The 24,032-nt window shown below is 46.2% G+C and overlaps 1 protein-coding gene across 2 annotated transcripts in view; it reads left to right on the forward strand.

The window, feature by feature from the left end:
* The window catches only part of SLC1A4 (solute carrier family 1 member 4), an 84,035-nt gene that overhangs the window by 47,381 nt on the left and 12,622 nt on the right, over positions 1-24,032 (forward strand). Inside the window, exons 1-7 of one of the 2 annotated variants that reach the window (XM_032103550.1) lie at positions 1,323-1,905; positions 11,205-11,247; positions 12,393-12,455; positions 17,497-17,663; positions 20,106-20,339; positions 21,572-21,766; positions 23,201-23,335. In XM_032103550.1, coding sequence (XP_031959441.1) covers positions 1,379-1,905; positions 11,205-11,247; positions 12,393-12,455; positions 17,497-17,663; positions 20,106-20,339; positions 21,572-21,766; positions 23,201-23,335 — 1,364 coding nt within the window. In that variant the 5' untranslated portion in view covers positions 1,323-1,378. Of the gene's footprint in view, positions 1-1,322; positions 1,906-11,204; positions 11,248-12,392; positions 12,456-17,496; positions 17,664-20,105; positions 20,340-21,571; positions 21,767-23,200; positions 23,336-24,032 lie in introns of those variants that run through there. The other variant, XM_032103551.1, reaches the window with a different exon arrangement.

Below are 24,032 nucleotides of genomic sequence, written 5' to 3' on the forward strand. Positions count from 1 at the left end.
TGTGTGTTGTGAAGACACTGAGGGGGTCTCTGAATGGAGATGTGAGCGGTGGGAACACTGATGGGGATGTGTGCAAACCACGGGGACACTGAGGGGGACATGTGTGAGCCACGGGCACACTGAGGAGACACGAGTGAAACACAGGGGGGATACTGACAGGGACATGTGTGAGCCATGGGTGCATTGAGGGCATGTGACTGAGCCATCTGAGGTTCAGTCTGAACTGGGATGCTGAGGGGGACGTGTGTGAGCTGTAGGGACGCTGAGGGGGCATGTGTGAACTATGGGGACACTGCAGGGGTGTGTATTGAAAGGAATGAGAAGGAGGTGTCTTTACAAACAAACTGTGGGTCTGATGGTAGATAAAGCCAGATACTGAGAGGTGAAAGAAGCAATGGAAGGAACCATAAATTCCAGAGGAATTCCACTAATTGACACACTCAAGGCTGTGCTAAATCCCTGGACTTAAAGAAAAAGAACACAAGGAAGGAGAAAAGGGAGGGAGGTACACATTAGAAAGGGGTCTGTATTAGGCGATTCGGAAAGCCTGTACCTCTCAAGTACCTCAGCCAATGGGGAGAGAGAGAGGGAAAAGCGACTGGGAAATCAGGATAAAAGGGAGGCTGCGTCCTCCAACAACTTGAGAGACCCCATGGGAAATGCCTATGGCCTCTCCCTTTATTCGAAAAATGTTACAGGACACCTCTGTCTCCTTTTTAGACATAAACCTCTGGTGTTTGTGGATTAATTTTACTGACAGTATGAACCATGAAGGGGGGACAATGAGGGGCAGGTGTGAGCTACGGGGACATGGAATCGAACAGAGGGGACACATGTGAGCCCGGGGCCACTGAAAGGGACACTGAAGGGATGCGATTGAACGACGGGAACACTGAGGGGACATGTGTGAACTATGGGGACACTACGGGGTTGTGTACGAACAATGGGGATACTGAGGGGGGGCAATGGAGGGACAAGTGTGACCCACAGGGCCACGAAAGCGGACGTTGATGGGACACGTGTGAGCTCTGTGACGCCAGTGGGGATGGCTGTAAACCGTGAGGACACACACGTGAGCTCCGGGACACCGCGGGGACACCGAGGGGGCCCTTGAGGACACGGAGAGGCCTCACGCCACCCGCGGGCGGGCCACGGCCCCCGGGCCGTGCGCGGGGGGAGACGTGCGGGCCCGGCGGGCAGCGATGGCGCGGAGCCAACCCGGGCCCGGGGGGCAGGGCCGGGGGCAGCGTCCTCCCTCCCCTGGGCGGGGCCGAGCGCTGCTCCCGGGCGCGGGGCGGGACGGGGCGGCACCGCGCCGCTGTCCGTGCTCAGAGCGCCGCGTGGTACCCGGACGCGGGGAGCTGCCGTTCAGCGCAGCATGGAGGAGGCGGCGGCGGGTGAGGGCAAGGCGGGCCACGGTCGGAACGGCCATGCCGAAGGCCCGGCGGCGGAGGAGCGGCGGGGCGGCGGGGCCCGGCTGCGGGGCTGCCGCGGGTTCCTGCGGCGCAACGCGCTGGTGCTGCTGACGGTGTCGGGAGTGGTGGCCGGGGTGGTGCTGGGGGCCGCCGTGCGCGGCGCGGCGCTGGGCCCGGCGCAGATCGCCTACCTGGCCTTCCCCGGGGAGCTGCTGCTGCGGATGCTGCGGATGGTGATCCTGCCGCTCGTGGTCTGCAGCCTGGTGTCGGGCGCCGCCAGCCTGGACACCCGCTCGCTCGGCCGCCTGGGCGGCATCGCGCTCGCCTATTTCCTGGGCACCACGCTGCTCGCCTCCGGCCTCGCCGTCGCCCTCGGCTTCATCATCCGCCCCGGCGCCGGTGCCTCCGCGCTCAACACCCCCGGGCTGGGGCTGCCGGGCGCGCTGCCCACCAGCAAGGAGACGGTGGACTCCTTCCTCGACCTCGTCAGGTGAGGCCGCCCCGCTCCCCTCCTTCCCCCGCCCTCCCGCGGCTGGAGGATGATGACAGACCCGGCAGTGTTGCACGCTGCAGCCGGGGCCGGGGAGCCCCCCTCCTCCTCTTCCTTGTCAACCTCTTTCTTCTCAGCCTCCTTCATTTTCTTATCCTCCTGCATCTTCACATCTTCCTGCATCTTCCCCTCATTCTTCTTTTTCTCCTTCTTACCATCGTCCTCATCCTAATCCTGTCTTCTCCAGAAGCACGGCTCTCTGCCCAAGTACCCGCAGCCCGGTCAAGTGTAGGGCTTCATGGTACTCTGCTTCTCCCCGCTTTGTTTTTAATTTTGCCTGGGTGGCTGCAAGGATGAGTCGAGGCTTGCTCAGAGTTCTGGGTGCCTGGGCCCGTTTTTGGTTCTGCCTGGAGGGAGAGCGGCTCCTGGGTGCTGGCTGTGGGGCAGTCTTTGCCTGGCACTTTCCCCTACCCTCCTACCTGTTGTTGCCTGTCTCCCGCAGGCAGGGCAGGGCTGGGCAGCTCTTCCCATCCCTCACACACACCTTTTTCTTTAATGTCTCCAAAGACACCTAGTCTCCTCACCCAAATGCCTACCTCTTAGAGTGCCCTCCCATAGTTGTGGGCATGGAAATGCAACCCTGCAATTTCATGGAGGACATACCCTAAACATTGTCCAGTGTGAGGATGCTCTGTAGGTTTGTGAGCTTCCCGTCCTACCTCTGCATCTTGCAAACACAAGACTTGCATTCCCCAGATCTATCTGGAAACGACTTCCACTTTAACTATAACCAGATAATAGTGTTTTTGTGTATCCTTACTCCTCCTTACAAAGTTGCAGACTTCACCCTTTTTTTTTTTTCCCTCCTCTCAAAGCCCATGTCCTGTTGAGATCTCTCTGGCTTTTTAAATAAGATAGGAGCACACGGACAAATGAGGCAGGCATCCAGATGGTGCTTTGAGTATTGGACTTCCAACTACATTTCCTTGTGCTTTGCACCCAGGTGCAAACAGAAGAATAAGGGAGGGGACCTGTGTTACAGCAAACTGGCTGGAAAGTTGAGCTTAGTGGATATCCTGGTAATTATGAAGCTGAGTGGGTTTTTTCTTTTGTTTTGATTGTTTGCTTAGCTTTTTGAGTCCAGTTTTTCAGCTATGTTTTTGTTCTGTCTGGACAAGTGGATGTGGCAACAAAGATAAAAAGACTTTCTGAAAAAAAAAAACCAACCCCAAACCCAGAACTGTATTTACAAATTCAGGTTAATGTCCTTTTCTCCCCCTGAGACAAGTATTTTCCCTTTGGACAGAAAGTAAGTCTGGTTTGTTCCATTGGCAGCCATGTACTCAGTGTCCTCAGCTCACCTCTCCCTCTCTTAAGAACCAACAATTAAGGACCTTTCCTAAGGACCAGCAATTCCTGACAGCCTGTTAAGAAGGAATAGCAGGACAGTGGGAGTAGGTAGTCTGGCTGTGGTAGTGATATATTGTTGAATGGAGGGGAGGGAGGTGAAGGAAAATTGCCAAAAAAAGGAGTAGGCACACCTGGGAGAGTTGGGGAGATGCCTGTAGTGATTGCTGCCCCAGTACATCCTGGTGTGGCTGCTGTAGCTGGTGTTACATCCCTTTGTCACCTGGCAGCATGGAGTTAGGATGGAGTTAAGGAGCAGGCCAGGGATGTTGCAGTGAGCTTCAGGCTGTGGGTAATAGCTAAAGTTCAGAGCAGACAGGTGTTTCTTGATCTGGTCTGTAAATGCAGGTGGAGAGTTCATCTTCAAAGGGGTTATGAGGGTGATGGGATGGAGTCCCTAATTCCGAAGGAGTGCTCATAATGATGAGCCTTGGGTAAAGCATGGTGGGTTGCAGAGGAATTTCCTTTTGGGAGATGAGAGGACAGGAGGTTTCCCCCAATGCATGTATGGGGGGCTGTGAATACAGCTTTTCCTTGGAACCCCAGGGAAGGGTTGTTGCAGCCACACTCTTGGGCAGTCAAGTTGCTTCAGCAGTGACAGTGAAATCCACTCCAGAAAAGTTGTGATGATAGCCATCACTAAAATGTTCAGTCATAGCACAAATCCCTGACAGACCCAGGGATGGAGAGAATATGTGATTTTCAGGAAATAAGATCTCTCTCTCTGCCGTGTAATGTTACTTTTTTAACTGTTGTTGAAAATGTGTGTTTTGGTTTGAGCACTGAACTTGGTCCCTGCCAAGATGAAATTACTAGAGTAACCTCATCTTCAGATAACAAAGCCTTGATTCTATAGGGCCTGGAGGGTTGAAATGATTGTTTTCGTGTGGGTGGGTCTTGCAGCATCCTGCTCTTTGCTTCTTGTTTTATCTCATCTGGCCATGAAACTTTCTATTAGATGCAAGAAAACTTTGTTTTCAGTTGTGTCACAAGACTGACTGTGTCCTTCAAGGCTTTGCTGCTGCTTGGTTTCAGAGGAAATGTAAAAAGAAGTTGCAGATGGGTAAACTGAGTCCCCCTATGGGACTGAACACTGTTGTAAAACATGGCCCAGGGAAGAAGCAACAAAGAGGAAATAATGGCTGTGTGTCACTGTTTGCTTTTGCAGATCCCTTCTGCCTTTGGGAAGTCTGTTAGGTAATGACCAAAGATGTTGCTTTTCATTGTTGCAGTGATGTCTGGAGGCCAGCTTAATTCTTGGTTTTCCTTTTCCAAGTCTAAAGCTTCCCCACAAACATGTGTCTAGGCATGGAGAAATGACCTCTGGAAAAAAGATTTATCTTGGGCTTTGGTATGATGACGGACTGGTGAACCCAAAGACTGTCTCTGTTTTATTTTGTCCATGGACCATAACCTCCAGATCTGATTTATCTGTTTAAAGGTGCTGGAGCACCCTCCTGGTTTCCCTTCTGGCAAGTGCTGGAGGCAAGCAAGCCTTGAACGTGTCTAGTCAGGGCTTAGGCACACTGTCCTCTGCCCCAGGACATGGGGTGGGGACAGCAGAGCTGTTGTAAGGTGCTTTTGTACCCCGAAGCAGGGATGCTGATGGCTCATCTCATCTCGGATCTGTCATGTGGGCAGCTCCTGGGAGCTTCCTGAAGAGGAGCATGGCCAAATGCAGTGATCATCACTGCAGTGATCATGGGAGGGGATCCAACAAGAGTTCCCAGCTACTTCCACAAGGCTGATGGCTTTAAAAAAAGCACCCAGAAAGTGCAGTGTTCTCTGAACTTAAAGCAGGATCTTGGAATTCCTTAACTCTGTCAGCAGAAGATGAGGGGAGTGAAGGGAAATCTTAGAATTTCTCGGTTTTTCCCTTACTCATTTATTTGGTGGAGAAGCTAAAGCAACAGGGAATAAAGAGAGCTTGTGAGCTTGATTGTGAAGTGGCTGGCAGCTGGAGGAAAGGGCTGGCTGGGATATGGTGGGCTCTGGGGCTCAGCCCCCACCTGAGAAGGTGCCACAGAGCTGGCTTGGCTCTGCTTGTGCCCTGCATGTAACCAGAGGGAGGAGAGAGGTGGTGACAAGGATGGGACTCCAACCACCTGCTAACACAGCCCACCTGCAGCTTGTTGGAAAGCAGTTGAAACAGCAGGATGAAGTGTTTTGCAAGAATCTATTGATTTGTTAACACTTTTGATGGGCAATTGTCACAACTGAATGTTTCAATAAGATCAGAGTTTTGTTCTAGCTCTGATTTATATTTGCTGATTCAACAAAATTGAACAATTTCATAGGGACCTATTGATCCTGTCAAAATTTCTGTCAGTGGGTGATTGTGGCATTTCATTTCAGTGAGGTCAGTGTTTTGCTTTCGTTTTATACTAAAGACTTAAGCAGAAAATCTCACTCATCAAAAAAGGAACATTTCAACAGAGTATTTTACAATATTTTTTTTTAGTGGAAAAAAGATCTGAAACAGGCTTTCTTTGCCCAATTTTGGGATGAAAACATGTTTTGCAACTGTGGAATTGGCTTTGGTGAAGGGAATTCTGTTTTTAATCCAGCCCTAGCTGTAATAGTCCGGGAAGGGAAGGAGGTAATCCCTCCTTTTTAATAGGAAGAGTGCACAGAGGTCTACATGTCTGCCCCAAGCAGTAAGGTCAGGGTTTCCCAGGTTGCCAGGCAAGTCTGCAAAAGCTGTTTAAATTTTATTGCTTCTCACTGCCTTCTCTGTCTCTCTGCCAGATGTTACCAGCTGAGCTGCCAAAGGGAGCACCCACAGCAAGTTTGTGCCTTTGCTCCGAGTGTCTTCGGGGCCGTAGGGAAGGCAGACACGAGCACAAGGAGAAGCATCGGTTGTGTTTTGCTGGCTGGGCTGCAGAGCAGGTGGCCAGAGTGGGCCACTCAGGCAGTGACCCTCTCCTGGGCACCATTTGCTCCAATAGCACTTGTTCCTTATAGCTTTGGTCTTCCCAGTGAGTCACCCAAAACCAGCAACCATGAAGGCCATCTCTGAAATCCTGGTGTGGAAAGACAGTAAAGTGTGTCTGTTAGAAAAGGAGAGGGAGATGCCACCTTTGAAGTCAGAAATAGAATAAAAAGTGGCCAGGCGATGACTGCAGTTATACCAAGAGATAGGCTGACTTCTGGCTTTGAAGCTGATGGCTAGTTCTTAAAGTAAAGGTAAGCGTCCCTCTTTGCTTGTGTCACTTTCTGAGTCTGGAATCTCTGTTGAAGTACAGGGATTGCTGACTGATTTTTGTAGGAAGAACTCAGTGTTTTCATTCATGTGCCTGCATTGTCTGGCAGGGTTTTTTAGTAAGCCTCTGAACATTTCTGCTCCTCTCATTTGTTCCTTATACTTGTTGCCTTTTACTACTGACTCCCCCCAGTTACGTTTTATTTTCCAAGCATCAAAAATACAGACTGGACCAGTAAGGCAAAAAAGTATCAAATATCTGCTATAAGTAAGCACATTTTCAAGTTTCTGTGTGTTACAACAAATGCACACACTCACAAATATGAGTATGTCCAGGGCATGTGTTGTGCATCCACATATCAAAAAGCAGATGAGGAAAATTACTGTGTGACATTGAATAAAAGTCTTGGGACAGAAAGAAAAATGAAGGTACTGAAGGGTACTGGGCTCTGGCATTTTGCCACAGATGCAATAAAGTTACTGTGAGTGGACTTGTACCATTGGAAAAAAAACCTGAAAACTGGAGATAACTAACACAGAATGTTTTTTTTCTAGACTTCCTCAAAAAAAGTATGTTTTTCAACAGCAAAGTTTTCGGCCTCAGAAGTGGAACCTTTTTGTAAGAAGCAATGCAGGAGGAATGCGTAGTATTTTAGGGTTTCATTCCATTTGCCTGGATTTCCCTTCGTGCTTTTGCTGCCAGAGCAAAGTTGTTTGCAGAGCTCTAGCAAACGAATCATTTAGAAACAGTTGTTAATCATAATCCCTTACACATACAGTGGAGGAGTTCCTGTGTAATCCTCATCCCACTGGTGGTAAGATACAGGGCTGTAAAGAAGAGAGCAATTTGGCCATAATATCAAAATGGAGAAGGAGGAGAGTTACAGCCCCCCTTTTCTCCCTTTGCAGCTCCAGGTTCCCTTAGTCGTCTGGGATTCCCAAGAGTGGATGTTGCAGCTAAACTAAGATTTCTATTACAGCAGAAATACAGTGGGATCTTCCTGGGGAGTAATGGTCCATTTTTGACTGGTAAGAGCAGCTTTTCACAGGAAGAAAGGTGCATTTATCCAGCTGTGCATAGGGAGATGGTGTGATGAGCACAGTATTCAAGCAGGAAATACTCACACACTGAAACACCCGCCCTTGGTGCTGCTGCTTTCTTGTTCCTATTTTAAGAGGATCTGAGAGGGGTGCTTTCTCATCCTGTGTGTTGTGCAGGTATGTGGAGGTTTCCTGGCGCAGCCCAGCTGTTGCTTCAGCCCCAGGACGCAGCTGTCCCCCATGGCAGCTGTCCGATGGATTTCTGATGTGGGTTTTTGTGGGGCTGTCTGCGCAACTTGCAGCAGGCAGAGAGAGGCTTTTGTGCCTGGTGCTTGGTGAGGGGACTAAGTCTCTCTGTGCCACATACTTCACTTTTGTGGCACAAAGGAGGTGGGCTCTGTGCACGTGTGGAGTGAGGTGCCGGCAGCAGTGCAGCACCTGGGGTGCAGGGAGCACATCTGTCCCCCTGCCGTGGTGTGTTATTATGGCCTGTCTCGTTCGTGCCACATGCAGCAAGTTTTGTCTCCCTGCAGTTTGGGGCCAAGGCTGTCTGATCCCACACTGCCGTGCTGGACTCCTTATCACCCAGAGCCAGGGTTTGGCCAGTGCTGCGTTCTTGCGATAATCCACATCTGCTTCAAAGAGGCGACTGTGTTCTCTGGCACAGGGCATGGGGATGGGGCCATCAGAAACAGTCAACAATCCAGCCATACGACCAGGGTGATTTCCCTAAACTCCATGTTCACATTTGCTACTAGCTTTCAAAGCAAAAAAAGCCCTTCTAAATGTTTGGTCCTCACAGAAAAGCCAACTGGCAGACACCCAGTTTTCATTTGCATGCCCAATTACCCAGCTCATCAGCTTCCCTGTTTGTTGGTTCACCCTCATAGGAGGGATGTCCACACTTCCCCATGCGACTCCTCTGCTCACAGGGACAGAGCTGTGTCTGGGTTTCTGTGGTAGGTGAGCTTCACCTCACCAGGTGTGAGGAGCAAACGCTGCAGGCACAAGTCCATGATGGGCCCAGGCAGGTCACCAGCCAGCTTTTGTCTCTCCCCGGAGCACGCACCATCTTGCCCCGTTTTTTAGGCTGTGGTGGTGGTGCACAAATCCATCCAGGGGTAAGAACTTGTGATCTAACCCATCTGTAATTAAAGATGAATTTAATTCACATGCTGACTGATCTTAGGTGAGGAATGAGTGCAGTCTGTGCAGACCTTGTGCCTCTAAGATAAGCCATTTATCTGTTGATTGCTTTTTATGACGTGACACATTTTGTTGTTAAGCTTTGGGATTGGAAACAGAGAAGCAAAACATTATTTTATGTGGTTTTGGTATTTAGCAGTCAGGTGTACTTAGAAGTTGGATTGAACAGAACATACAACTCCTTCTGAGCTGCTTGATTAAGATCCAAATTTTTTACTTGGCTAATTGTCAAGTCCTGTGACTGGTGCTGGAGAAATAAAGCAAAGTGTCTACTCTAGGTTCTTTTTTAGCACTATTCACATGTGAAGTAAGAACCTGCCCCTTGCCTTGCTGTAATGGGGTTGCTGGCATCACTTAACTATGTGCTTTAAGTATATGCTTGGAGATAAGTTAATGTTTGGTTACTGAGGCCCATGCCTGACATACTGTGCAAATTATGGAGGGTTTGGTTTCCTGGCCACATTTAAACACTGGAGAACCATGTTGTTTAGGCTGTAGGATTGCTTCCTTTGGTTTTGTTTTCATCAGGATGGAAAAGCTGATTTAAAGAAAAAAAAAAGAATTGATTTCTGGTTGCTTTTCAGTCTTTTTTCATCTCTTTGCTTCTTCAAAGTCCAGTCAGTTCTTTTTTTTAAAAAAGTAATCATCCTGCTATGAAAAGCTGAAAAGAAATATCCTTTTTTTCCCAACAGCATGGGCCCATTTGTATATGTGATATTTTAATCCTGATAAAAGCAAGTTTGCTTTTATTTTACTCAAGGTTTTTATCCACCAGGGAGTTCCAGCTGTGCAAGAACTGGAACAGCTGAATGGACAGCACGTTAGCTGTCCATTGATCTTATTTGACCAATTCTTTAGCGCCTTTGCAGAGGGAGAGCTCGCTCTCCTGCTTTCAGACAGACAGCTATATTGTCAGCTTTTGAGGAGAAAAAGTTGCTGTTTCTTTCATGCTTGGTGGAATGTAGACTCCAGAAGACAGATTATTCTTGCAGCAATCTTCCTAATGCACTTGTAGTGCAACTGAGAGAGAGAGGCTGAGGTATTTCACAGCAGATGAATGTTTGATGAAGTTCCATGGCCTTTACAGTTGCTGTCAAGGCTATGGGAAAACTCCCCGTGTGGCAGGAGAACGGAGCCATGCAACCAAAAAGGCCAAAGTCCTTATCTGGGCCATATTTTAATCTCCCTCTTGCTTTCAAAGATTTGTCTCTGCTGTTCCATTTCTTGCTTTGGTTTGCATTTGCACATTCCATGTCATTCGTGGAATGACCACAGCTGAAAGCCTCATTTAATGTTTGCCAGGATAACTACGGCAAAAATGGGGGAAAGTTAGCAGGGCACAGCCTGGAGGGAGCTGCAGCTTCCTCGGAGTAGCACAAGGAGCAAAGGATGGGGAGCAGCTATCCAGATGGTTTTTACCACAATTAACTGGCTCTGGGTAAGGTCTTCTGTTTCCTTACCGTAAGAGTTCTTGTGCCTCTGTGATGCCTTCTGCTGGCAATATTTTCTGCTCATACCCATCACCTTCCTAGCCTTGCCAGCTGGGGTCCTGCCCAGAGATCAGCTTTTATTCCTATTTTCCTTTCTGACACAGAAAACCAAAAGGTGTCATTTGGCATGGGGACACATACTCTTTGCCTATAAGGGGAGAAAGGAATTGTAGCATTAAAACCAACTGTAAGATGCCACAAGAAGCTTGGAAGAATTCCCTGCTTGGTCCAGTTCACTATTAATTTCCTGTCTGCATCCTGTATGCAGATACTGGATGCTCAGAGAGAGTGTACATCACTTTGCGTGCTGTCCTCTCTGCACTAACCTGATGCTAGATTGGCATTTCTGTATGAAGGCACTACTGGATCCAAATGTTCCCTAGGAGTTGCCTGTACTTTCCATCTATGTTGTCAAAGCCCTTGCAGAGAAGTCTGGCCTGTGATACTGTTCTGCTCTGCCTTGGTGATCAGGGAAGCTGGCCTTGCTGTGTTGAAGGGTTAAGCCATTCTCGTAAGTGGATTTTGCTGATTGGATTGTCCTCCATGTTGATGCTGTGATCGAAGTGTAATCACATGAGCAATGTTAAAAATCTGCCTGACACTGGAGGCCACAAGCTGGTGCTGCAGCTGGTGTGGCTGAGCCAGTTTCTGTAGCCACTGGGCAATGGGTGTGTGTAACCACTATTGTTTCTGATTGCCTCTGGTGGCCCTGCCCAAGAAGTGAGGTGTGGCAGGCAAGTATCTGTCAACTCTTTCATGTGAGCTGAGGCATCCACACCTCTGGACACACAGCAAGCTCCTTGCTGCCACAGTGTCTTCTGTGCCACACACCTCACCAGCTCCAATGTGCTTGCCTTTGAAAAAGGAATTCTGTTTCTGAGAGCAGGATACATCGGTGCCTTCATTTGAGAAGTTCTCCATGACGTATTGCATTTCTTGTTTGTCGTTTACAGAAACCTGTTTCCTGCAAATCTTGTTGCTGCGGCTTTCCGAACGGTAAGGTCTGTGTGGACTTTGGACGTGAGCTACAGTGCACAGGCTCTTTTATTGGAAGAGGACTGGAAAGATGGTGTAGGAAATACCAGAAGTTAATTTACAGAAAGTGGGGTTTTTAAGAGCACATGATATAGTCAGACATACAACTTCCATGGAAAATGATTTGACAAGTATTCCTCAAACAAAAGCATATCCAAAGCCCATCTTTTCTACCTTCACCAAAAATATTCTTATAACTTTTGGTGCCATGTTGGGCAGCAGTGGCAATCCTGCTTTGTGCCAGGCTGCTTACCATTTTGCAGGAGCTAGCTGGGAATCCCTTGGCTACATAGTTTAGAGCTGGGCTCAGAACAGACAAGGCTGAAGACTTCTAGGCTCCCACATGTGTAAGCATTACCTGTTGCCTGATGGTTTTATTCAGTAGTTTCCGTTGTATCCCTTGCTGGATTAATTACTCAGCCTGGCTTCTCTTCCAACAGAGACTTATTTGGTGGGATGATTACTGGCACCAGAACATAGTGTGGTTTAAACTGATGGATAGGAGCTGTAGGGCTCCAAAAAGATTTTCATTTAGTTATTATTGCTAATTTTAGGTGTCAGGATAGAGAGGGTTGAGAATATTGTCATGGTGCAGAGTGATTCTTTGTGATACAGGAGCAGAACAATAATTTTTGCTTTCATGGTGTTCTGTGGGTTTGCTTTTGTATCAAAACCAAGGGCAAACTCTTAAAATCAAGTTCCATTTTGCATGAATATATAATGTGTGTATGTGTATGTATATATATATATATATATATATATTAAAAAAATGTATTCCATGAGTAAAAACAGAAGCAGTACAAAAATAACACCATGAAAAGGATATTCTGTGATGCCTCGAGTGTCGAGATTGCGTGTGTTCAGGGATGAAATAAAGCAGTCCTCTTTTCCTCTGTGGTGCTGTTGTCACAGGGAATTGACAAGGACAGAAGCTTTTCCTTCCCTCATATTTAAAGAAAACAAGCCCAAAGAAGTGCCCTGCTTTTGTGAGGTGTCTGGTTTATTTATCAAAGTAAACTGTTGCCCTAGATTTTAGATATTTTGCTGACAATTTTAATGCCTGCCTCACCATTTTTGTCTGGTTGTGGTTTCTTTCTTACCTGCAGTATGCGACAGATTATAAGATGCTGCTCAGAAACACTACCTCTGGAAACACCACATGGGAAAAGGTAAGGTTGCTTCTTAGGTTTTGAAACAAATTGTTGTCAGTAGTATTTGACTACTTCACAGCCTTTAATCCTTTCCAGCAGTCTTGGGAAAGAAACAAGTACTTTTCTTTGCCTGGAACTGAGATACACACAGGCTGGATGAGTACGCACAGCCACAAGAGAAAGCTGTGATGGAGAGTTGAGCTCAACGGATGTGACCCATGACACTTTATTTTTTTAGGCCGTGCTTTCTTAGACCTGGTCTCACTTGATCTAAATTTTAGTCAGTCTGCCTAATGTTTCCAACTAACTTTCTGTAGACATGGAATTAAATAGCAATCAGGCTGGCTGAGTATGTCCCTTAAGCCTTACTCTTCATTAAGAGTTTGGAGAGAATGAATTTTTTTCCCTCTACCCAAGGCTCCTAAAAAAAAAAAAAGAGATTTGTTGGGTTGAGAATTTTTTCTCATTGCTGAAATTTTGTTTGAAGCAGTAACAAGTGGTCTGAAGGAGTAAAAATTACAGACAGAACATTACAAATAGGCTATTGTTGCAATGGTGTCAAAAAGGGAACTGATGTGTAGGTGTAGACAAAGCAGAGAGTGGTATCTTCTATATGTAGCTGGTAGCTTCCAGAGATGCTGTGTATCCCACTGAGTGTCATTTCTCCTGCAGACAGGGCTATCAAACATGTTTGTTATTGGCCAGAGCCAACATGTTGCAGGCCCAGCAGTAATTACCATTGTCCTACAGGCAGCATGCTGTGAAACAGACCCAGGGTCCCAGCCTGCAAGGTGTCACCTTGCTCCAAATAAAGTGTCTCATGTGCTGCCATGGGATTTTGGGGAGACTGGTCTGAGAAATTTCAAGGTGATTTTCTCTTCCTCAGGCTCATTCTGGCTGTCTGAGCTCAGTATCAGATGTTGGGTTACTATGTTTTTAATATGATTTGAATTCCCCTAGGGCAAGAGACTAGTAATGTTTGCATTTGTCATGGAAGGGCTCAGCTGGGGTTTGCACACCAGTTTGTAAAACCATCAAGGAAAAAGCAGTTTATGCTCCCCCAGGGAGCTCTGGAGCCTATCCCTGAGCACAGGAATCATTGGCTTCATTACCTTCTCTTCCCCATGCATGGTGTGTGAGCAGGTGATGCAGAACAGTGTTTGCAGACTCTGCTTCCAGCCCTGGGCTGAACTTTCGCCAGCCCTGGAGACAGGATGACAGGTGACTGGGATGATGCATGAACTGAGCAGGGGCAAAGCTGTGCCTTGCCTGAGAGCCTGGCATCACAGCGTGAGCAGTTCCACTGGGGAAGGAGGCAGCTCCCTCTGCTCGGCGCTGCCCGTGCCTGTGGGATTGCATTAGCCCAGATCCGCAGTCACCCCGTGTGATACGGATGCAGCCAGTGACTGCAGAATGCCAAGAGGGCACTTCCTCTCTCCGTGCCCTCCTGTCCTGGGGCAGTGCATGCCCCTGCAGCATCGTGCTGCTAGAAACGCGTTCGGTATGAAAGGCAGCGTGCGCTTAGAGTTGCGTGTTTGTTGCAGAGTGCACAGTTATTCGACATTTAAGCAGGGGTAAATGAAAGGGGAGCAAGTCTTACATTTATCTTCAGTGTCGGGTTTGATATGGGCTCCTTAGCAACCAAGCACGTATTAAGGCTTACCATATCCATTGGACAGAGTGCTGGCTGTCAAGTATTTTCTTAATGCTTGTTCAACGCCATCACTTTTCCTAAGAGATAAGAATGCATCTTTTGGCCCTTTAAAATGCAAGATTATTTTTTCATTTTTCCTCTCTTTTTCCTGCTTATCAGTCTCCTGTTTGATGTAACATCAGAAAAAATATTCTGAATATGCCACTGGTGTCTGTTTTTGCCAACAGTTATGATGATGTAAAGGTTATTTCCACTACTACTTTTCCAAAACCTTTCTCAAGTTGTTGGAGCAAAACCAGAGCTGAGCTTCTTTAATTCCAGCAGACGCCCTTCTGTCTCTAGGGAAGAACAGACTAAATAAAAAGAGAGCATCATCTCAGTTTTGTTAGCTTAGTTTCAGTACTGGTCTGACCATAGTATTTATGGATAGATGAGGATTAAGTTTGGAAAGAAGAGTATGATTTTTGGATATCATAGTGACAGAAGTTTGGTTCCAGAGCAATAAGATCATATTCCTATCTACTTTTTTCTTTCTTCAGCAGAATATTTGAGTGGAGAAATGTTTTCCTTCAACTTTCTGTACGAATAGTGTAGAGCAAAATTTTCCATTGACTGTATTTTTTTCCCCCCACTGGTTAATAGGCCCTGTCTTCTCTTGCTGATGAAATGAATAGTGGGGCACGTAGATGTTTGCTCAGCCATGTCCTTTTTTTGTTGTTTCACATGCTCACCTCATGTTTACCCAGCTTTTATGGCTACATCCTCTCTGTTGCTTTGGCAGCAAGACTTCCTGGGGCACAGACTATCTCACTTTACCGTCTGCAGGACAGGGACCCTGGGGGGGCTCAGTTCCTTTTCTGACAGGAGTAAAAATACACAAACCAGTTGTTGTTCTTCTTCCTCACATCACATGGCTGCATTTTCTTTTCAGCCACCTACTACTGGGACAGTTCAATGTCAGCAGTTGTTTCCTTGATAAGCATTTTGTTTCAAGAGCTAAAAAACAATGGGATCTTCAGAGAGATTCAAGGACCAGAAGAGCTCCATGAATCTTCCTAAGAGAATGAATAATTTCAGGCAAACAATAACATGTCCCATAGTTTGTCCAGGAATAAAGTTCTCAATAAAGCTGTTTTTGTTTGGTGTCCACAATGCTGCTTGGTTTGGCAGCCCCTTTGGGGTGATGCACTCTTCTGTTAGAGTACAAAAAGGCTGTTCAGCATCTGCCAGTTTTAGAGGCCGGGATTGTGAGGCTCTTCCGCTGAAGATTTACTGCTGGACTCATTCCATATTGTGTCGCAACGAGGTGGAATTCCCTGAATGCTGCTACAGATCGTCCCCTTGATTTACAGAGAGAAATTTCTTGCAATATGTTACTACTCTGGGCAAGTGGTGCATCTTCTGCCTACATCTGCAGTGATGAGAGGCTATGGTGAATGCTGTGTGTTGTAAAGAAATTGGTGAGAGAGAGAGGAGAGCAAGACCTGAAAGTGGGGACAGGATGACAGCGAATAGAGGGAGACAGCTCCCAAGGTTTTGGCAGTGGCACACACAGTCATCCTCTGGTCACCAAGAGGTCAGGGGGTCCCCAGATCACAAAATCTAGGCTTGAAGGGCTAGTGAATGTGAGCACTTGGAGAACAGCAGCAGCAGTTACCACAGTGCTGGGAGTAAGGTGGAGAGACACCTCTCCAACGTTGAAAGAAGACCATGTACTGTCATTCTGAAGAGTACAGAGTTTCTCTCCCAACGACACCCAGGTCAGAATGCCAGGCTCTTGCAGCACTGAAACACTGAATTTCTGTTCCAGAGCGAAGTTTTATATATTTTTTTTCAGAATGAGAACCAAAACAAAAGAGTATTCAATGTTTTTAGGACTTCTTGTACGAAAGGTTTGGGCGCATTATGGTAAAATTCTGTTCCACCTGAACTTCTCTTATTAATCCTGTATCAAATGAGCCCAGTATAAAATGATACATATTATAAAATAACATCCCATGTACACACACTGTTTGTTGATTAATGGGAGGGTGTCATTTTTTTGGTCTTAACTTCTCTAACCACAGAAGAGTTTAGAGCTCTCAGTCACAAAAAACCAGAATATAGCCAAAACTATCCAGACAGAGAAGTGTTACTGTGTGTAACAGCATATTTCTTCAGACATCTCTGGAAATACACTGTGCCTCATGTTTAATATCTGTCCATGTTCTCAGTTCTTTCAATCAGACATCAAATAAATAGTGGCAGCTTAGCCCTGAACAAGCAACTAATAAAAAATTGCAGATTCCATATCTAATTATTTTTTACCTAGCAAATAAAAAAAGCTAGCACCTTCACTGTTTGTAAACCCTTCTGTTAACAGCAGTTTAGCCTTCCTGCTTTTGTGTGTAATTTATATTTTATCCCCTTCCCTGCAGGACTGTGTTTCCACCTGCCATTGAGAGACAGTCCAGTTCAGCAGTGTACTTCCAGCAAAAACATCATCTTAAGCAGGCTCGTTTTATCAGATTTAGCAGATCAGTATCCTGAGTTCTTTAGTCAATATTCATTTCAAGCTTTTAGCTCAGAATGTATTTTTCTTTCCTAGTGTTGAGCTAGTGTCCACTTAAACTAGCCAAAAGGCCAAAACTTGTACACAAACCTCATCTGTTATAGAAGTTCTTCCAAATAAAACAACAATTTAACATGTTGAGTTTGTACTGCCAAGTTGGGGGGAAAAAAGAAACAGTTTGTCAAAACAATTATATTTTTATGTAGCCACAAGAGCACTCATTCAGTTCATATGATACTACACTGCCAAAGAGAGCTCCAGCTCTCTTTGAGAAGCAAACTGTGAAGGACTTACATAGCAGACCTGTGGGCAGACTAGTTTTTGTTAATAGGTGGATCCTGTTTTTTATCCTCTCACTTTTCCCAGGCAGTGACATGGTTTCTGAGAAGAGGAGCAGGTATCTCCCACAGACATGGACAGATGAAGGAGTAGGCTGCTACAGTTTGCTGCCTTTCTCCCCTCTTTTTTGCTTCATAATACTGTTTTATTTTCTTGGGGTTTTCACCTTGGTATCATCATTGCACCAAAATCATGAGTAAATGGGAGTTCTTATGTTCTCAGTGACCTTTTCAGGTCACTGAGAACATAAGTATTATATTGAAGGGCACAAGGGGAGGTAGTAGCAGGCCCTTTCCTTCTCCAGTGAATCCATGCCAGCCCATAGCTAGGGACGTTTGTATCTGAACTGTGTTCTGATCTCTTTGATTGCCTCCAGCAAAATAGGTTCTTCCTTTCCAAAATAGGTTCTGCATGTTGATTTCAGATCAGTCAGGCAGCAACAAAATGAGGCGACCCTTTTGTTAAGTTTTGTGCTATTCTCACGTGTAACAAGCCGCCTTGTTTTGTCTCTGCAGATCCCTGTCGGTACTGAGATCGAAGGGATGAACATCCTGGGACTGGTGCTGTTCGCTCTGGTTTTAGGAGTGGCACTGAAAAAGCTTGGCCAGGAGGGGGAAGATCTGATCCGTTTCTTTAACTCATTCAATGAGGCAACAATGGTCTTGGTTACCTGGATTATGTGGTAAGTGTGTGACTGCACTACAGTCTAAGGCTGATTTGTCTTTTTTATCCTGCCTATTAATGAGCAAATACATTCTTTCACTTGCTTCCCTGGAGTCTAAAGTTTATGGGGTGAATGTTGCTCTGATCAATCCTACAAAGCTTTTGACTCCAAAAAAGTTTGTTAGTTAGGGACTGGAGCACACTGAACTTTCTCATTAGGCAAGAAACCAACATTGGAGGAGGCAGCACCTCTAGAGAGTGGTTCAGGCTACCTAAGCTGGGGTAGGAACAGCCTCCTGGCTGGGTTTTCCATCAGGTAGGATGAACCTTGGCCTTAGAGCAGTATCATGGCCGTCCTTGTGTAGCTATATGGATTTAGGCTGCTCCTGTGGCACCAGCAGTACTAATACCTCACATACAAAATTAAAAATATTCATAAGGATAGCTAGCAAACAAATGAACAGTGGGACATTTCTCACTCCCTTTCCAAAGCTGGTGAAAAAGCTGTAAATGTACCTTAGCAGGAGTATTTTTTTCCTTCTTCATTCTGCATTTTTTATTTCTACTGTTTTCCTCTCCCTAAGAAGTAGAAGGGTTTTAACAAAACACCTGATTTTACACAGTTAGTTGCTATCATTAGGGATTGAAAAATTCGGTCTCCAAGCAGCTTAAGCTTTTTGCTGTTGAGTGTAGTTCCTTGGACACTGAATACTGATAAGAGGCAGTTCATGTATTCAGCTTATTCAGTGCTAGCACTTCAAGCCAATCAGTTGGTATGTAATCTTTTATTTTGTGGCTTATGGGGACCACTGCTGACCCTTAACAGTGTGGCCCTCACTTGTTCTCTTTCCTTTCTTAAGGCACTTGTGTAGTCCTGGTATTTATTCAAAATCTGTCAAGCTGCATGTGCTTCCCAAGGGATACTTTGGAATAGTGAAATCATACGAGCAGGAGCAGAGGCAGCTTGAGCTCATATCTGGTCCTGTTCAACAGCCACTCTCGTGTTTAGCAGCGCTTCGGTCTCAACTTCCAGTTCTTTCCTCTCCGGCCTCCCTCTTCAAGGGGAGGGGTTCAGTGTTCATGTTTGCAGGGCTTGGGCAGGACCAGGGCTCAGCTGGATCTGGCTAATCAGGGACCTCAGAAACACAGTTCGAAGGCAGAATTGCAGAGGCTAAGTGGGGAATGTTCCATAGGCCCCCCTAGAGATTTGGCCAAGGGAGGACAGAGGATGCTCCCATGGGTCTGGGACGTAGGGAGAGGCTCTCTGCATGGAACAGGGGAGCTGCAGAACCGCTGAGGGAGAGGCAGGCCAGGAAGAAGTGAGTGATCTGAGCAGCCTGAAGGCTTGCCCACCTTTCCAGACCTTTGCATGCTTAACCAAACCTTCAGAAGTTTGTCCTGACTCCACAAATCAGCTTCTCTGAACATGGGCATTGGATTCTTTATTCCTGAGATGTACAGCGAAACCTTTTGTAGTCACATGATTTCCTGGGGCAGGATTTTGGGGAGCTGGATGATCTTTTAGTATTTCATAATCTTAGAAGCAGAAAGGGATGGAGCATGGACAGCATCAGCAGAGGTGCTCAGACACAAACATCCCAGTAGAGCTTAGGAAGGAGCTGGCCCTGGGCCTGCAGTGATTCACACAGTTTGTTTAGAGCTGCTGTGCTGTTGGTACAAGGGCAGTTCAGTCTTTCCAGGGCTGATCCCAGCTGCATTACTGGGACCAAAGGTGTGGCTGTGGCCTGCAGGTGGCCCTTCCCCTGGAGCAGTTCCAGGTGCTCTTGACAAAGGAAACTTCAAACAAATGCTGACGTGGCATGTTTCTAGATGGGAGGCATGGATGTGTGTATGTGCCTGGCTCTTGGCTTGGGGGAAGCTCTGGAAGCCTGATCATTTAACTTAGTCCTTTTTAGGCAAATAGCAGAGTTAATTGCTGTCTTTGGCACACTCATCAGCAGCCTTTAGCTGAGCTCTCTGGTATGTGCACAGCTTTCTCTTAACACCCACTGTGTTGGCACCCCATATGTCTGTGATTTTGATGACCTGACTCTGTACTCATGCTGTGAGTTTCTGCATGTGTAAGACCAAACACTTTCACCCCTCTCTCTACTTCACTGATACCATACTGCTCCTTTCCCCTCCCCACTGATGTCTTGTCCTGGTAGCTCCTGGCAGCATTCCTGCTTCCTGCTCGCCTTCCCTTTGGCACTCTCCTAGCTGTTTCTCTGAGGGCATAAGTGAACAGACCTTTTAAAATTTGACTGCTTACCATCCACCAAACAAGAGTCTTAGAAAAGCCTTCCAAATTTGCCTAACCTGAGCATGTGGTGAATAAGGAACCACCCTTCAGTAGGTGGAGCAGATTCTTTAGCAGAATGTTATCTCCAGGATGGAAAATGTCATGTTTTCCAAGGCTTCTTGTTTGCACTTAATGACAGCCAGTATTTCATTTACACAGGTATGTACCTATTGGCATTATGTTCCTTGTTGGGAGCAAGATTGTGGAAATGGAAGATATTGTGCTTCTGGTGACCAGTCTGGGAAAATACATCTTCGCCTCTATCCTGGGCCACGTCATCCATGGAGGAATCATTCTGCCGCTTATTTATTTTGCAGCCACACGGCAAAATCCCTATCGTTTTCTCTTAGGAATTATCACACCACTTGCCACTGCCTTTGCCACTTGCTCCAGGTGGGTTTCTGTGCCACTTCTGGGATTATAGCCTGGTTATGTTTGTCACCCTAAACTGGCTGTATCCACTTTTAGTTTTAGGTGTGAATATTGTTCCTGAGATTGCGAAAAGAGACTTCTGAGCATAGAGAGTCCCACTACTGTCAGCAGCCTGCTACACAGCACATGCTGATAATTAGCTGTTGAAAACAATTCCTCAAAATATTGGGACTGTAGCATGATGCTGATTTGGAAATATCTTGGAAAAAAAAATTAAAATTATTGTCTTTAAATGATCCTGCCAGCTGTCAATTTTAAGTAAAGTGAGGGTCAGTAGTGAGAGACTTTGTCCTCAGAAGTTTACTTATTAAGTTCAGAATGACCTGGAACAAATTTAGGCTTACTTTTGTAAGAGCAAAGTGGACTTGCTAGTGTAAAGGAATTTAACGTTATTGATTTCAGAGATCTGGCCCTATTAAGTTTTATTTCTCATAACCAAACTATTGAGCATGTCATTTACACTTTTCTCAAGTACAAACACCTGATCAAATAACACATCTATAACACCTGAACAAACAACATTTCTATATAAAATCATTAAATCTCTGTAAAATCATTTTGGTCATCTCCAAAACTAGATGCATGTCTGTCAAAGGAGCTGAAATACTATTAATAAACTCTCTCCTCCTGCATAGTAGGAGAGGGTTTATGAATAAAACCATGTGATTTGTAATGCAAGAAATAAATCCAAGAATGATGTTTTATTTTTAATTATTTTTCTGTTCATTTGAGAAGGTACTTAAACAGCATTAACAGAGGTTGCTGTTGCATCTGTTGTATATATATTATCATAGAATCATAGAATGGTTTGGGTTGGAAGGAGCTTTAAACATCATCTAGTTCCAACCTCCCCTGCTATATTTGCATCTGTTATTGTATTTTTGTAGTCTGAGACTTGTTCATTCCACAGCCATGTAATGTTGCATACTGTGTTAAGTCATGAGTTCTTGCTTCTGGGAGATTAAAGTCCTTATCAGCTATTTCTGGATGAAAGCAGATTATTAAATACCTCTGCTCAAAACTCAAGGAGTCGGGTCCCTCATTGCCATCGTGTCAGAGAGGGACTATAAAATGGCATTGTTGTCTTGGCAGTCCTGCCTGCAGCATGTTAGGAACATGAAAGCCATGAGAGCAATGAGGCATTCAGAGTACCCTGATGCTCTGTGTTTCATTTCTCCCTGTTCTGTTCCCAGCTCAGCCACGCTCCCGTCCATGATCAAGTGTGTTGAGGAGAACAACAGAGTCGACAAGAGGATCAGCAGGTTTATCCTTCCCATTGGGGCCACTGTAAACATGGATGGAGCTGCTATTTTCCAGTGCATGGCAACTGTGTTTATTGCTCAGCTGAACAACGTCGACCTCAACGCTGGGCAGATCTTCACAATTCTGTAAGTTGCTTGCAACCCCATTCTTCTGGCCCCTGACACATTCAAGCTGTGGTCTCTCTGTTAATAACTAGCAGTTTGCATTCCACATCTCTGACCTAAAGCTTACAAACTGCTATGTAACATAATTATAGGGTGATTAAAGGATGGAGTCTTTAAACCTTTACAAGATTTGCCAGAGTCTCGATTTACCAAAAGGTAGAACCTGGGGCGGGGGGGCGGAATCGAATTCTGAAACAGACTTCGAAGCTGTTTAAAGCTCTTTCTCACATGAAATTCCTCTCCTTCCTTAAGCATCTCACTCCTCCATCCTCCAGACAGCATTAGGCTGGGTAATTGAGGCATTCTGCTCTGCCCAGAATTCCCCCTCTGGATGTCTTAGAAAATTCTCCTGCCAGCTCCTCGCTTCCTTATGCATCTTTTTCATACTAAAGACTGTTCCTGCTTACCTCTGTCCTTCCTATCATCACACTGCTGGCTTTCCTGATCAGATCTCTTTTTGTTCTCCTCCTAACTGCTTTGCTCCACTATCCCCTCCACAACCTCAGTCCTACCTCCTTCTCTAAGACTCTCTCCCCTCTATGCCTGGAATATCCTCCAATGTCCCATATCCCATAAAGTGTCATTATCTTAACTTCTCTCCTCAAAATCCCTTAAATGAGGATGCTACAAGCAGTTCTGGCTCCTCACTGTGCCCAGCAGCCACAGCTGCATCCACCAGATGCCTCTTAGGGCTGGTTCCTGGCATTTTTTTACCTTCCCTGGGCAGGTTTTATTTCCTTCTTGGTTGTGTTTCCCAGTATGTTGTTTGTCTATTTAAGGCAGGGCTAGGGCATTGGTTTTTTGTTTTTTTTTTTTTTTTTTTGGTGGGTAGCCAAATTAGCTTTTCAGGTACTCTCAGTGAATCAGGTGTGAAGATAGGTCTGAGGATGATGCAGTGATAGCCCAAGGAGAGCTCAGTTGCAGACATCTGCACACAAAACAGTGTGCTGAGCACATGCACTGCAGGTTTCCAGCTCCTGATTTGGGGTCTGTGTTGGAATGCGAACGAGACGCAGAGAATGTGCTGTGCCCTGCAAGGCACAGTTTGCCTTTATACATGTGGGGTCAGAAAGTGTAAGTCACTCAGCGTGCTGGAGCTGGGAATGTTAGTAAGGATACAGTTGTGTTGGTTGTTTTTTATCCTAGAAAGGCAGTCCTGGTGTTGAACCCGGAGCCATTGCCATGGTAACTGCTGCAGATCCCTGCTGAGCCCCTGTCCTCTGTACCCTTTCCTTTGCATCATCTGGCAGGAAGGGGTTTGCCTGGGAAGCAAATACTCTGTGTGTCCCATGCTGGAGCGTTTGTTTACAATTCCCATAGCGGGGAAACACATGACAGAGTGCAGCAGGGGAGAGCTGGGAGCTCCTCTAACCAGGCACGGACATTGATTTGCAGTGTGACGGCCACCGCGTCCAGCGTGGGAGCAGCCGGGGTCCCTGCCGGAGGCGTCCTCACCATCGCCATCATCCTGGAGGCCATCGGGCTGCCCACCAACGACCTGTCCCTCATACTGGCCGTGGACTGGATCGTGTGAGTACTGCAGGCCTCTCCTACCTGCTGCTGCAAGGCACAGAAACATGGAATTGCAGTATGGCTAAGGTTGGAAAAAAGCGTTCAGATTGTCAAATCCAGCCGTCAGTGTAGCATCACCACCATGCTCACCATTAAGCCATTTCATGGGGACTCTACCACTTCCCTAGGCAGTCTGTTCAAATTTTTTACAACCCTTCCCATGGAAAAGATTTTCATAATATCCAATATAAATCTCCTCTGGTGCAACTTGAGGCCATTTCCTCTCATCTTGTCACTTGTTACATGGGAGAAGAGAGTGACATCCACCTCACTACAGCATCCTTGTAGCATATTCAGCTGGAAACGCGGTCAAAGTGCAGAATAAAACCCAGTAGAAACTAAGACCCTACAAGATGTCTACCTACAGGACAGGTAACTCATCATGGGGAATGAAGAAGGTGGTGCCTTCCCAGTTAAGGCAGTCAGTATGCTAAAATCCCTCTTCAGCTTTTTTATTCAGGCTTTATAGAAATGTATTTCTTCTTGGCTTCAATTCCCTTCAGAAGGGTTGTTAAAAGTCTGTTTAGAAGGTGTTGATATTGCTGGAAATTAGTTGGACACTAGAATGGCAGGGGAGGACAAAGGAAATTGAGTCTGAATATCAGTTGTGGAAAGCTTCCTTGGTCACATGTGGGAAGCAGTTTCCATCAGAAGC

Source organism: Corvus moneduloides, chromosome 3, assembly GCF_009650955.1.
Source record: "Corvus moneduloides isolate bCorMon1 chromosome 3, bCorMon1.pri, whole genome shotgun sequence".
Classification (NCBI taxonomy): Eukaryota; Metazoa; Chordata; class Aves; order Passeriformes; family Corvidae; genus Corvus; species Corvus moneduloides.